This window comes from Schistocerca piceifrons, chromosome X (genome assembly GCF_021461385.2).
Source record: "Schistocerca piceifrons isolate TAMUIC-IGC-003096 chromosome X, iqSchPice1.1, whole genome shotgun sequence".
NCBI classification, from domain to species: domain Eukaryota; kingdom Metazoa; phylum Arthropoda; class Insecta; order Orthoptera; family Acrididae; genus Schistocerca; species Schistocerca piceifrons.
This window is the reverse complement of record NC_060149.1, coordinates 398,792,115-398,805,900: the sequence shown is the minus strand read 5'-3', so window position 1 is coordinate 398,805,900 and position 13,786 is coordinate 398,792,115. Positions and strand designations below refer to the sequence as shown.

Sequence of the window (13,786 nt, the reverse complement as noted above, 5' to 3'; positions counted from 1 at the left end):
GGCAACATTGTAGACTGCAGCACTTCCCAGAGGAGATCTTGACTGCAGTCTTTGTACATTACTCTTGACTACGACTGTAGTCTTGAGGTAAAACGCGAGACTAGCTAATATGACGTCTGGCGACCGAAAGCACACTTTGACAAATTTTTTATCGCCCCTTTCCTCTCGGTGCTGAAGCTATGAGTGTAATTCAAGCGAATCGACAATATATTTCGCTTTCTGCCACATTGGTAATAACAGTTTGGTTCGACAATGTTTTAGCTAGAGATTTCTTGGCCGATCATCTGCCTCTGAACACAGCATGCGTTTGAGTTCTCTGGGACCCGTTGGCTGCCTACCAGAGGGGGCTGAGGCACTGCGCTATCTCTCCTTCTGCCGACAATGTCTGCTCCACTCCGCAGTCTCGACCATGTGAAATGCTTCAATGTTGTTGAGTTGTGACCCTTAAAATCTGCCTACAATATGTGTTTCATACACTACTGACCATTAAAATTGCTAAATCAAGAAGAAATGCAGATGATAAACAACTATTCATTGGACAGATATATTATACTAGAACTGACATGTGATTACATTTTGACGCAATTTGGGTGCATAGATCCTGAGAAATCAGTACCCAGAATAATCACCTCTGGCCGAAATAACGGCCTTTATATGCCTGGGCATTGAGTCAAACAGAGCTTGGATTGCGTGTACAGGTACAGCTGCCCATGCAGCTTCAACACGATACCACAGTTCATCAAGAGTAGTGACTGGCGTATTGTGACGAGCCAGTTGCTCGGCCACCATTGACCAGACGTTTTCAATTGGTGAGAGATCTGGAGAATGTGCTGGCTAGGGCAGCAGTCGAACATTTTCTGTATGCAGAAAGGCCCGTACAGGACCTGCAACATGCGGTCATGCATTATTCTGCTGAAATGTAGGGTTTCGCAGGGATCGAATGGAGGGTAGAGCCACGGGTCCTAGGTACGAACGTGCTGATAAGGATCTAGCGCCATCCATCAGTTCTTAGGACCGTATGTTAAAGTAAAATCAAAGGAGACAGAAAACTCCAATAACCTCCTACATTTAACCTTAACATAGTTTTTCACAGCAGGGCATTTCCTGCAAACAGACTTTGGTCGCATTACTATAGATCCGCAGCGCTGACATGTCGTTCACACAGATACGGTACTATTAATAGCCCCCGACCACAGCAGTTCTGACAGCTCCATCAGATAACTGTGCTGGAAAGTGTCGTTCTATGGATCAGAAAGTCTCGGTATTTGATCCCTTGTCAGTCAGTCGTAAGTTTTGTATCTGTGCATTACCCTTTAATTCGACTGTGTTAATGATTGTTTCTGTAGAGGCAAATATTGTAGATAAAAATCGTACCCTAATACTATCTTCATCCTTAGCCAGCCACTTTATAAATTCGGTAATTTGACTGCAGAGGTCTGCGTAACGGAGTTTCACATAGTCTACATGTAAGTTAACCACTACGGCAACCGAATTGTTGTTAAATGCAGTTATCCCATCAGATTTTAAAACTCGGCAATCTGCTTCCTAGCTTGTGGATGCACAATGCTGCCTTCTTCTAACCCAGTGGACACGTTACAGAACACTGTTACACAGTTTGCACCACACAAAAGCGTATGACATAGGATGCATCACAAATAATGGTTCTTAGTGTGAAAAATACCAATCAGCACTGTGCAGTTGCAAATAGTAGCTTACCAATACGTTCCTTTAGTAATGGTACTTCATAAATTCATTTATAATCAGCGAAGCCTAGGCTGGAGTCAGGTCACAACACAGACACAGAAATGGATAGCGGTCCTCTGTGCTGGAGCAATATGATTTGTTGTGGGAGCTACTCGTATTTCCAGCTAGGCACGTCCGATTAACACTATACTCAGGTGTCAAAAGTTACGGGATACCTCCTTTTTCCCTGAGTAGTGCAGCGACTAGACGTGGAATGGCCTCAACAAGTCAGTGCACGTCCCATGCACAAATATGGAGCCATACTGCCACTACAGCCGTCCATAACGGCGAAAGTATTACCAGCAAAGGATTTTGTCCACGAACTGACCTCTCGATTGTGTTCCATACATCTTACATGGGATTCACGTCGGGCGATCTGGGAGGTCAAATCAATCGCTCAAATTTTCCAGAATGTTCTGACATGGCGCATTGTCATCCATAAAAATTTCATCGTTGTAGGGGATCATGAGATCGACAAATGGCTGCAGATGGTCTGCAATTAGCCAAACATAACCCTTTCCAGTCAATGATCGATTCAGTTGGACCAGAGGACCCAGTCCACTCCTTGTAAATACAGCCCACTCTGTTATGGAGCCCTAACGAGCTTGCATAATGCCTTGTTGACAACTTTGGTCCATGGCGTCGTGGGGTCTGCGCCATACTCGAACCCCACCATTAGCTCTTACCAATTGAAATGGTGGCTCATTTGACTAGGCCACGGTTTTCAGTCGTCTAGGGTCCAACAGATATGGTCACGAGACGTGCTGCAGGCGATGTCGTACTCGTAGCAAAGGCTTTCGCGTCGGTCGTCTGCAGCCGTAACCGACTAGCACCAAATTTCGCAGCAGTAACCTAACGGATAATGCCTGAAATTTGCTATTCTCGACACTGTAGATATCCGAATACTGAATTCCCTAACGATTTCCGAAATTGAATGTCCCAAAGGTCTAGCTCCAACTACCATTCCACGTTCAAATTCTGTTAATTCCCGTCGTGCAGCCGTAATCGAGTCGGAAACGTTTTCACACGAATCAACTGAGTACAAATGACACCTCCGCCAATTCACTACCCTTTTGTACCCTGTACCACCATCTGTATATGTGCATGTCGCTATCCCATGACTTTCGTCACCTTTTTTTATTGATAATGCACAAACTTTCCACTGCCATGATCGTCTGATCTACTTTCATGTTTGGACTGCCAGCCGCTGTTAATACTAAGAGCCCTGGTCATACATGTCCGGGACCGATGACCTCAGCGATTTGGTCCCATAGGAAGTCACACACATGCATGTCCGGTAAACTGCGCATAAAGCTGAAGAATTATAAAACCATCCTATCTCAAACATCATAACTAAATCATAGCTAACACTTGGTTTAAGAATCATGAAAGAAGGTTGTATACATGGAAGAACCCTGGAGATACTAAAAGATATCAGATAGATTATATAATAGTAAGACAGAGATTTAGGAACCAGGTTTTAAATTGTAAGACATTTCCAGGGGGAGATGTGGACTCTGACCACAATGTATTGATTATGAAATGTAGATTAAAGCTGAAGAAACTGCAAAAAGGTGGGAATTTAAGGAAATGGGACCTCGATAAACTGAAAGAACCAGAGGTTGTACAGAGTTTCAGGGAGAGCATAGGGGAACAATTGACAGGAATGGGGGAAAGAAATACAGTAGGAGAAGAATGAGTAGCTTTGAGGGATGAAATAGTGAAGGCAGCAGAGGATTAAATAGGTAAAAAGACGAGGGCTAGTAGAAACTCTTGGGTAACAGAAGAAATATTGAATTTAATTGATGAAAGGAGAAAATATAAAAATGCAGTAAATGAAGCAGGCAAGAAGGAATACAAACGTCTCAAAAATGAGATCGACAGGAAGTGCAAAATGGCTAAGCAGGGATGGCTAGAGGACAAATGTAAGGATGTAGAGGCTTACCTCACTAGGGGTAAGAAAATTAAAGAAACCTTTGGAGAAAGGAGAACCACTTGCATGAATATCAAGACCTTTGATGGAAACCCAGTTCTAAGCAAAGAAGTGAAAGCAGAAAGGTGGAAGGAGTATATAGAGGGTCTATACAAGGGCGATGTACTTGAGGACAATATTATGGAAATGGAAGAGGATGTAGATGAAGATGAAATGGGAGATATGATACTGCGTGATGAGTTTGACAGAGCACTGAAAGACCTGAGTCGAAACAAGGCCCCCGGAGTAGATAACATTCCATTTGAACTACTAACAGCCTGGGAAAAGCCAGTCCTGACAAAACTCTACCATCTGGTGAGCAAGACGTATGAGACAGGCGAAATACCCTCAGACTTCAAGAAGAATATAATAATTCCAATCCCAAAGAAGGCAGGTGTTGACAGATGTGAAAATTACCGAACTATCAGTTTAATAAGCCACAGCTGCAAAATAATAACGCGAATTCTTTACAGACGAATGGAAATACTGATAGAAGCCGACCTCGGGGAAGATTAGTTTGGATTCCGTAGAAATGTTGGAACACGTGAGGCAATACTGACCCTACGACTTATCTTAGAAGAAAGATTAAGGAAAGGCAAACCTACGTTTCTTGCATTTGTAGACTTAGAGAAAGCTTTTGACAATGTTGATTGGAATACTCGTTCAAATTCTGGAGGTGGCAGGTGTAAAATACAGGGAGCGAAAGGCTACTTACAATTTGTACAGAAAGCGGATGGCAGTTATAAGAGTCGAGGGGTATGAAAGGGAAGCAGTGGTTGGGAAGGGAGTGAGACAGGTTTGTAGCCTATCCCCGATGTTATTCAATCTGTATATTGAGCAAGCAATAAAGGAAACAAAAGAAAAGTTCTGAGTAGGTATTAAAATCCATGGAAAAGAAATAAAAACTTTGAGGTTCGCCGATGACATTGTAATTCTGTCAGAGACAGCAAAGGACTTGGAAGAGCAGTTGAACGGAATGGACAGTGTCTTGAAATGAGGGTATAAGATGAACATCAACAAAAGCAAAACGAGGATAATGGAATGTAGTTGAATTAAGTCGGGAGATGCTGAGGGAATTAGATCAGGACATGAGACACTTAAAGTAGCAAAGGAGTTTTGCTATTTGGGGAGAAAAATAACTGATGATGGTCGAAGTAGAGAGGATATAAAATGTAGACTGACAATGGCAAGGAAAGCGTTTCTGAAGAAGAGAAATTTGTTAACATCGAGTATAGATTGAAGTGTCAGGAAGACGTTTCTGAAAGTATTTGTATGGAGTGAAGCCATGTATGGAAGTGAAACTTGGACGATAAATAGTTTGAACAAGAAGAGAATAGAAGCTTTCGAAACGTGCTGCTACAGAAGAATGCTGAATATTAGATGGGTACATCACATAACTAATGAGGAGGTATTGAATAGAATTGGGGAGAAGAGGAGCTTGTGGCACAACTTGACTAGAAGAAGGGATCGGTTGGTAGGACATGTTCTGAGGCATCAAGGGATCACCAATTTAGTATTGGAGGGCAGCGTGGAGGGTAAAAATCGTAGAGGGAGACCAAGAGGTGAATACACTAAGCAGATTCAGAAGGATGTAGGTTGCAGTAGGTACTGGGAGATGAAGAAGCTTGCACAGGATAGAGTAGCATGCAGAGCTGCATCAAACCAGTCTCAGGACTGAAGACCACAACAACATCTGAATCATTTTACGTCTTTGGACCAAGTGCATTTAACTGATAGAACATTCTACGTTATAATGAACGATGAATGTCACATCTCAATATAAATAAACGATGTAGCAGATCGGATCAATAACTCTAAATGATTGTTCGGTTATAATGCTGCTGATTATAGGGAAATATAATCACAGGGATATCGTACGGAATTTCATAAAACCAAGGATAAATTGGATGGTGATGACTACAGCGTAACCCTGTTCGAAAATGTGAGAGGTATGCTCCCAAAACTTAAATGTAATGCCATGGAGGAACGACGATGTAGTTCTCACACAACCATGTTGGGTAAAGGGATGGGAATGTCAGGGTGGAATAAATACACCACCAATAGGAATGACTCCAACCATTCAAAAATAAGTGGCAATACAGTTAATTTTACGAAATGTCATGTTTTCTCTGTAACAGCAGTTTTTGCAGTGTCTGTGTGGAGGTAAGACATACTCTACTCAAGTCGAAATCCGTTATCTTGCAAATTCTATACTAAGAACAGTATAATTACAGATGCAGCAGCAAGTCTTCTATGAAAATTGTTCTGGAGAACTAGTCTCTTGTATTCGTGCCATTAAAAACCTATATCTGGTGTAGATATCATAAAAGAGAATAGGGTATGGTTCAAATGGCTCTGAGCACTATGGGACTTAACTTCTGAGGTCATCAGTCCCCTAGAACTTAGAACTAATTAAACATAACTAACCTAAGGACATCACACACATCCATGTCCGAGGCAGGATTCAAACATGCGACCGTAGCGGTAGCGCGGTTCCTGACTGTAGCGCCTAGAACCGCTCGGCTACTCCGGCCAGCGAATAGGAGGCATATAGATAATGTTTTCCTCGATAAACTCATCTGTGGAATAGGAGAAAGTATCCATAATACTGTTACAATGTATCCCCACCACTCACTCTACACAGGCCCCTAGAATATGTGTTTAGATGTAGGCTGTTATTTACAGACGGGCTGCAACTCCAATAGGCTGGAGCGATTTGCATAGGATTGACAACTGGTCCAAGGAATGGCAGTAAATAAATGTAACTATTGCATACAAATAGGCGAAGAGACCAACTATCCTTCTATTATAGCAGGCCGCTGTGACCGAGCGGTTATAGGCGCTTCAGTCCGGAACAGCGCTGCTGCTACGGTCGCAGGTTCGAATCCTGCCTCGGGCATGGATGTGTGTGATGTCCTTAGGTTAGTTAGGTTTCAGTAGTTCCAAGTCTAGGGGACTGATGACCTCAGATGTTAAGTCCCATAGTGCTTAGAGCCATTTGAACATTTTCTTCTGTTATGCTGCTAACGACGACAATTCACTAGAAACGGTAGCCATTGTAATATGTCTGGAAGTAAGCACCTGGGGAGTTCTAAAGTGCAATGAATACATACAAGCAAAAGTAGATGCCTTACTGAGGATCGTTGGAGGAATCTTTAGGAAAAATATAATCCATCAATGAAAGAAGTGTCTTAGAAAACACTGGTTCAACCAAGCTGCAAGTCGTGCTCGTCAGTCCGAACCCTTACTAGGTCATATTGATAGAAGATGTCGAGAGAAGATCCAACGACGAGTGACAGTAGCGGAGTCGTGGTATATGCTGTTGCGAGAGAAGTGTTATGGGTCATGGAGAGGTTTAACTGTTAAAAACCTAAAGCAGTATGTTCTGGGCATTATACGAGTATTACTTCCTGCTTATACATTTTACTTTCTAGTTTTATATAAAGACTCTTTTCTGTCATTATCAAAGAAAACCGCCAATTTCGTACATGTGGATGCAGTTTATCATTATAACAAAATTACGAGGGATAAGTAAGCTGTTAGACGATTGCCAAATTGTAATGTAAAAGTTACAGAAAGAGGGAAGTGCTGGTGAAAATTAGAAAATTGCATTTCAAAATTAGAGAGGCGAAATTTGCACATGCTGCGTATCATGAAGGCTGCAGGTTTAATAGAACATTTGTGAATGGTAAGAATGTAATGAAAATTAGTACCATGCAGCAATACTCTAATAAATGGTGCTCACATGAGTAATGTAGGCGCTCTCTTTGGCGTTCTTCTAAGTGTTTAGCAGACAATGGTTCACCCTTTCTTCCGAACCTAACGCTGTGTCTGGATACTTTTGATCAGATAAGGTATGCAGATTGCACATCGCTACAAAATGGAAGCGAACTCTCGAATAATTCATTTCTATTTGGAGTGGTGGTCAGCGCGAGGATAAGCGCTGTATCTTTCCCCGTTGCAGCTGGCCAGCCTGCATGGAAACGTCTGTACGTGGGTAGGTGTGGGGAGGGGAGGGGGAGGTGTCTGTTGATGGGATGTTGTCAGGGGGAGGGGGGGGGGGTCGCTTGTGGTGTTCGTTGATCACAGAGGATCATTTTTCCAGCTTCCAGCTGCTGCTTTCTTACGCATGTGTGTCCGGCGAAGGGTAGATTTTAATTTCTTATTTCAGGAATGGCCGTGTGCCGAGGCATTGTGATATGAACACGAATACAATGAGGGAAACGTAAGTAGCGCTGCAATGTGCCGGTAGCAGCGGCACGACCATCAGATGCATAACAGTAGCCATAAAGAGCACTTCAGGGCAGCACCAGTGTGCGGCGAGAGGCGAGGTAGCACTCGTCGGCACACGAGGCGACATTACACTATATCATTTGTTTCATTGTACATGTTGGAACTGTCCTTTTAATGATCATAATTTGACCCAAAATCGCCGCCATTCTCCCAACATATGTTTATGCAAGTCTAATCTTGATTATTATAATTTGTGATCCAGAAAATGGTGGTCTACCCTCCCCCAGTCATCCCAGCAGTGGTGGCAGCTGTTTTTACGTTAAATATAGGTATCACTAGTGCTAATAAATTTGTGTGGGGGTTAGCACAAGTTCCTCAAGAGGCCACATAGCGAACGTTGGTACTAAGGCATCGTGATAGTGACGTCCCTGTCTATGTAACAGAGTAGAAATGCTGTGCGATTTCCTTACAGTGAAACATAGAATTTGTACATAGCAGGCGTGTACTCGTAATTGTTCAAAATGTTAGACATTCAACTACTAGGATATCTGTGTGTTAACTTAAGTAATGCTCTGTGGCGGTAGTTGTTAAGCATTTACAGTTCTGTATTCACATGTGTCTTCCCAAAAAGTCAGTATTTGTGGGATACTGTGAGAAAATCGATAAAATTGTAACAAATTACTCCAAGACTGCAAATAGTCTCATATGTTGATGTGCTTACAGCAAATACTATTGGGCCCAATACTCTGCTGGTAATTGCAAAAACCAAATTGTTAATATCTGATTTTGTTGCTGCTGGTGCTGCTGTTGATCGATCCACATGTAGAGCATGAATACTAAGTCCATCACATAATGTTGGGTACCCTAGTGAGTAGCAGTTGGGTGGTGATGGTGGACGGATAGGAATGTCTTACGCGAGTGGGGGCAGGAGGCCGCCATTTTATGCATCATAAATTGTGTTAATTAAGATTACCTTTGCATAAAGATAACTTCGTATGATGGTAACAATTCTGGATAATAAATTATGGTCATTAAGATGACAGTTATACCATACGGCTAAAAGTATTTGGCTCGTAAGTAACAATCTTGTAGACAAAACGAAGAGATTGAGTGAGCAGATTTTTATATTAGGCTGATAAGTTACAGGGTTTGTTTACGTAAGGGGAGCTAGGCCCACTGGCTAGTGTGTTTGTATAAGGAGAACAACGGACTCTTGGTGCACATCCACTGCTCGACTCTTCCATCTTGGACAAGATTCTAGTGCAGATGACTTGCTGCCGCCTCACTCTGACCTGTTATCAAGTGACAAACGTGTGTCTGTGTTGAGTGAATGACTGTGAAGAGTTTGTCATGCTTGCGTGTTATTGAACGAAACCCGGTGCTGACATGTAGTCTACTCTCGAATACACCACTAACAGGGATGGGGGCAGAGGGGGTGGGTGTCGAGCTTAACGTCTCCATGCGTCACACAGATCATCATCAGCAGTGTCACATACCCTCACTGCATGAGGCACTGCAGAGGGATTTAGAATTTAACAGAGAACATTGGTGTAAAGTCTGATGACCATGTACTGTGTGCCGGCAGCTCTCCTTCCCTTGTCAGCCAAACATTGGCGATGAAAATTTCTTTTCACCACAAGAAGTGAAACCGGTTACCTCTGGGTCGAGAACCATTGCACAAGCGTGCATTGGCGATCTCGACTACGGAAGCAGGCTAGATATGACAGAATTGAAACAATCATGTCTACAATTTTAAGCAGTTAACAGTGCTAAGATTATTAATTTTTTGCTTATGGTGGAGACTGTACTACGGGACAGGCAGGAGAGAATGAGAACCCGAGGACTGTGCCATACAAACAACAAACTCTAGAACAATTGGCAGTTCAGCAATGAAATCCATGACGTAACTGGAGAGATCTCTTGATTACAGCTTGCTCCTCACTAAAGGGCGCCGAGACCCTTGTCTCTACTGCAGAAACAAGCATGCAATATAATGTGTTCTGACCTGCTGTAAGTGTTGAACAATGACCACGATGACGTCGTTTCCCACAACTGCTCTGCAGTGTAGCAGTACTGGAAACTGAGCAGGAAAACTTTGTAAGCTACGTGTTACCTTGTTCCCGGCAATGCTTGACGAGCCCTCTGGTTCGTGGAGTGGGCTGCTGATTACAGATGCTGTATCCGCCATTCCCTCACTCCCACTGTAGCCGCCGGCAAGACTCTCGGAATAATTTGCCTCTCCCTCTTCGTCATCAGTGATCTGCAAAACAGTAGCCTTCAGCTAAATACATGAGAACAATACAAGACAACGGTTCGTAAGTATAAAATCTAAATCGTGACCAACACTCATGTAATGACTTGATGCATCTAATATGCACAGAAGAGGAGCTTTGAAGCCTCGCAGCTGGAATGGGTAGGATCTTCTACTGTTTCTTGAAATTTATCAAACAGTGCACCGTCATTCTATTCTACATTGAAGAGCCAAACAAACTGGTACACCTGCATAATATCCTGTAGGGCCCTCGCGAGCATGCGAAAGTGCCGCAACACGACGTGGCATGGACTCGACTGATGTCTGAAGTAGTGCTGGAGGGAACTGACACCATGAATCCCCGGGCTGTACGTAAGTCCGTAAGAGTACGCGGGGGTGGAGATCTGTTCTGAATAGCACGTTGTGAGGCATCCCAGATACGCTCAATAATGTTCATGTCTGGGGAGTTTGCCGACCAGCGGAAGTGTTCAAACTCAGAAGAGTATTCCTGGAAACACTCTGTAACAATTCTGGACGTATGGGATGCTGCATTGTCGTGCTGGAATTGCCCAAGAAGACATGAACGGATGCAAGTGACCAGACAGGATGCTTACATACGTGTCACCTGTCAGAGTCATATCTAGACATATCAGGGTTCCCATATCACTTTACTTTCACATGCCCCACACAATTACAGAGCCTCCACCAGCTTGAACAGTCCCCTGCTGACATGCAGGCTCCATGGATTCATAAGGTTTTTTCCCTGCCCATACATGTCCATGTGCTGGATACAATTTGAAGTGAGACTCATCCGACCAGGCAACATGTTTCCAGTCACCAACAGTCCAATGTTGGTGTTGATGAGCCCAGGCGAGGCGTAAAGCTTTGTGTCGTGCAGTCATCAAGGGCACACAAATAGGTCTTCAGCTCCAAAAGCCCATATCGATGATGTTTCGTTGAATGGTTCGCACGCTGGCAGTTGTTGATGGGCCAGCACTGGAATCTGTAGCAGTTTGTGGAAGGGTTGGACTTCTGTCATATCGAACGAGTCTCTTCAGTCATCGTTGGCAGTGTTCTTGCAGGATCTTTTTCCGGCCGCAGCGATGTCGGAGATTTGATGTTTCACCAGATTCCTGATATTCACGGTACAGTCGTAAAATGGTCGTACGGGAAAATTTCCACTTTATCGCTACCTCAGAGATGCTGTGTCCCATCGCTTGTGCGCCGACTATAAGGCTGTGTCCTAAGTGAGCGACAGAAGCGAGTGACAGCATGCGACAGCTTCAGGTGGCAAAACACAACCGCAGGTGTGGGTTTGGAAGTGCCCTACGTGAGCGACATCTGTGTCGCTGCCTGTCTCCCACTGCAACTGGCGACGTTTGAATTCAAACGCGTTTGAATCTTGTCACTGCAGCATGCGCAACAGAGAGCGACAGCCACGTGTCTTCTCTGCACAGCAGTGGAGCGGATGCGATGGCAGCTATGAATTACTTAAGATCCGATTTTAAGAAAAGTATTCGGTGAAAAAATGTGATTCTTCCGCAACCTGTAGCTTGATATCTTTAAACGATAAAGGTCAGAATTTATTTTCGTTTTTCGTCATAGTTCCTGTGATGCACAAAATTGAGTACATGTGTGCACGAAATTTTTAAGAATTTGCAGAGGTAAAATCACATTATGTAGACTTTCCGTATAGTTCATTTAAGGCCATATATTATTGTGTATGAAATGTAACCAATATATCTAAATTGTATTTAAAGTTGAGACCAGAATTATATCTCTTTCCATTTTTGAGATATTGGTTGTTATATCCGCGGACGGGTCGCTCGCGGCGCGTCAGAAGCTTTCCTGCGCTTCGGGAATCAAGTGGTCGTAAAAATCGTCGTATCTCATAAATGGTTCAAGATATCGAAACGACGAATTTTGGAAATGACAGCACGCAGAAATAAATTCACACCTTTATCGTTTGAAGATATCAAGCTACAGGTTGCGGAAGAATCAATTTTTTTCACGGAATAGTTTTCTTAAAATCAGACGTTAAGTAATTCATAGCTGTCGTCGCGTCCGCACCACTGCTTTGCCGAGAAGACACGTGGCTGTCGCTCTCTGTCTCGAGTGCTGCAGCGACAAGATTCAAACACGTTTGAATTCAAACGTCGCCAGTTTCAGCGGGAGACAGGCAGCGACACAGATGTCGCTCACATAGGACACTTCCGTAACTGCACTTGTGGTAGTATTTTGTCGCCTGAAGCAGTCGCTCACGTAGGACACGGCCTAACACCTCGTTCAGACTTGCTCAAGTTTTGCCAACCTGAGATTGTAGCAGCAGCAACCGATCCAACAACTGCGCCAGACACTTCTATTATATAGATGTTGCCGACCACAGCTCCATATGCTGCCTTTTTCATATCTCTTTGTTCGAATACGCATGCCTACACCAGTTTCTTTCGGAGTAGTTTGGTCGTATGTCACAACGAGATGGTCGGCTTAATTTTGAATAGTGCAAATTAAATTGTGTTAGTCAAGAAAGATTAACACTCGGCCGAATAGATACGCGAATTATCGTGCGTGTTCGTGAGGGAGGGAGGGAGGGGAGGCCATCGTCTGCAAATCGAATCCGCTCGGCGGATTAACGGCGAAGGCCGTGGTGGCGGCCAACCTGTGAATGGTTTTTAGGCGCTTCCTCACATCCGCCTAGCTAAATACCGGGATGGTGCACATGTCCCGCCTCAGTTACACAATTCGCAAGGATTTAGAAAAAGGTTCTCACACTTCACATGGGATAACACGAAGACGGCAAACAGACGAGGATGCACTAATTTCGTCCCTGAGGGAAAGGGTGGTGACAGGTACGACATCCAGTCACTCCCTACCCATTAAAATTGCCAAATTTAGAATAACGTGCCGACCATGTGCAGATATGAGATAAAGGCTGGAAAAATGAAGAAAGAGTAAAGAGTGATTAATACAATGTGATGGATTCTGTGTTCAAAATAATGAAATTAAATTTGCTGTCCAACACAAAACCAATAAAACTGCACTGATACGAGTATACACGCTTTGTACCCTCACTGCAGCATGCGAAGATCAACATCAGAGAAATCAAATAAACAATATTCTATAAGATTAAACATAATTCTCACAAGTATATGGCTCCTAATTTTTAATAACAATATGGTGCCCATCTAGAAACGCACTCAGTTGTTCGAAGTACACTGATGCGTCCAACCCATGTAACTCACGTAACATTCCCGACAAACTAGCGTCAAACACATATTCACTAGCTATCAGATCCGTGGGCAGCGCTTTCTACGGTTCTCGACCAGTCATAGTAAAGCACATTCATGATAGGTTCGCAAGCACGCCGAATGATGGTTTGAAAAACTGTCCACGTCACAGTTCGAATTATTTATTACATGAGAAATCAGAATCTGTGGAAAAAGGGAAATGCATTGAATAAAAGAGTGATATGACTACTATTTTACAAATTAACAGAGAAATTCAAGGGAGTGACGTGAAGCAAAGCAATACTTTGATATGTTATTATTGTTGATGCAATTCGCAACAGTACGTCGATCTAAGCAATA

At 43.3% G+C, this 13,786-nt stretch overlaps 1 protein-coding gene across 3 annotated transcripts in view; it reads right to left on the bottom strand.

Annotated features, from left to right (window-relative positions):
- The window catches only part of LOC124723001, a 150,980-nt gene that overhangs the window by 30,865 nt on the left and 106,329 nt on the right, over window positions 1-13,786 (bottom strand). For all 3 annotated transcript variants that reach the window (XR_007006476.1, XM_047248175.1, XM_047248176.1), the window contains one exon: window positions 10,062-10,208. Coding sequence is in view for 2 of the 3 variants with exons in the window: in XM_047248175.1 (XP_047104131.1) it covers window positions 10,062-10,208 (147 nt within the window). In the remaining variant the exon portion in view is untranslated. The remainder of the gene's footprint in view (window positions 1-10,061; window positions 10,209-13,786) is intronic.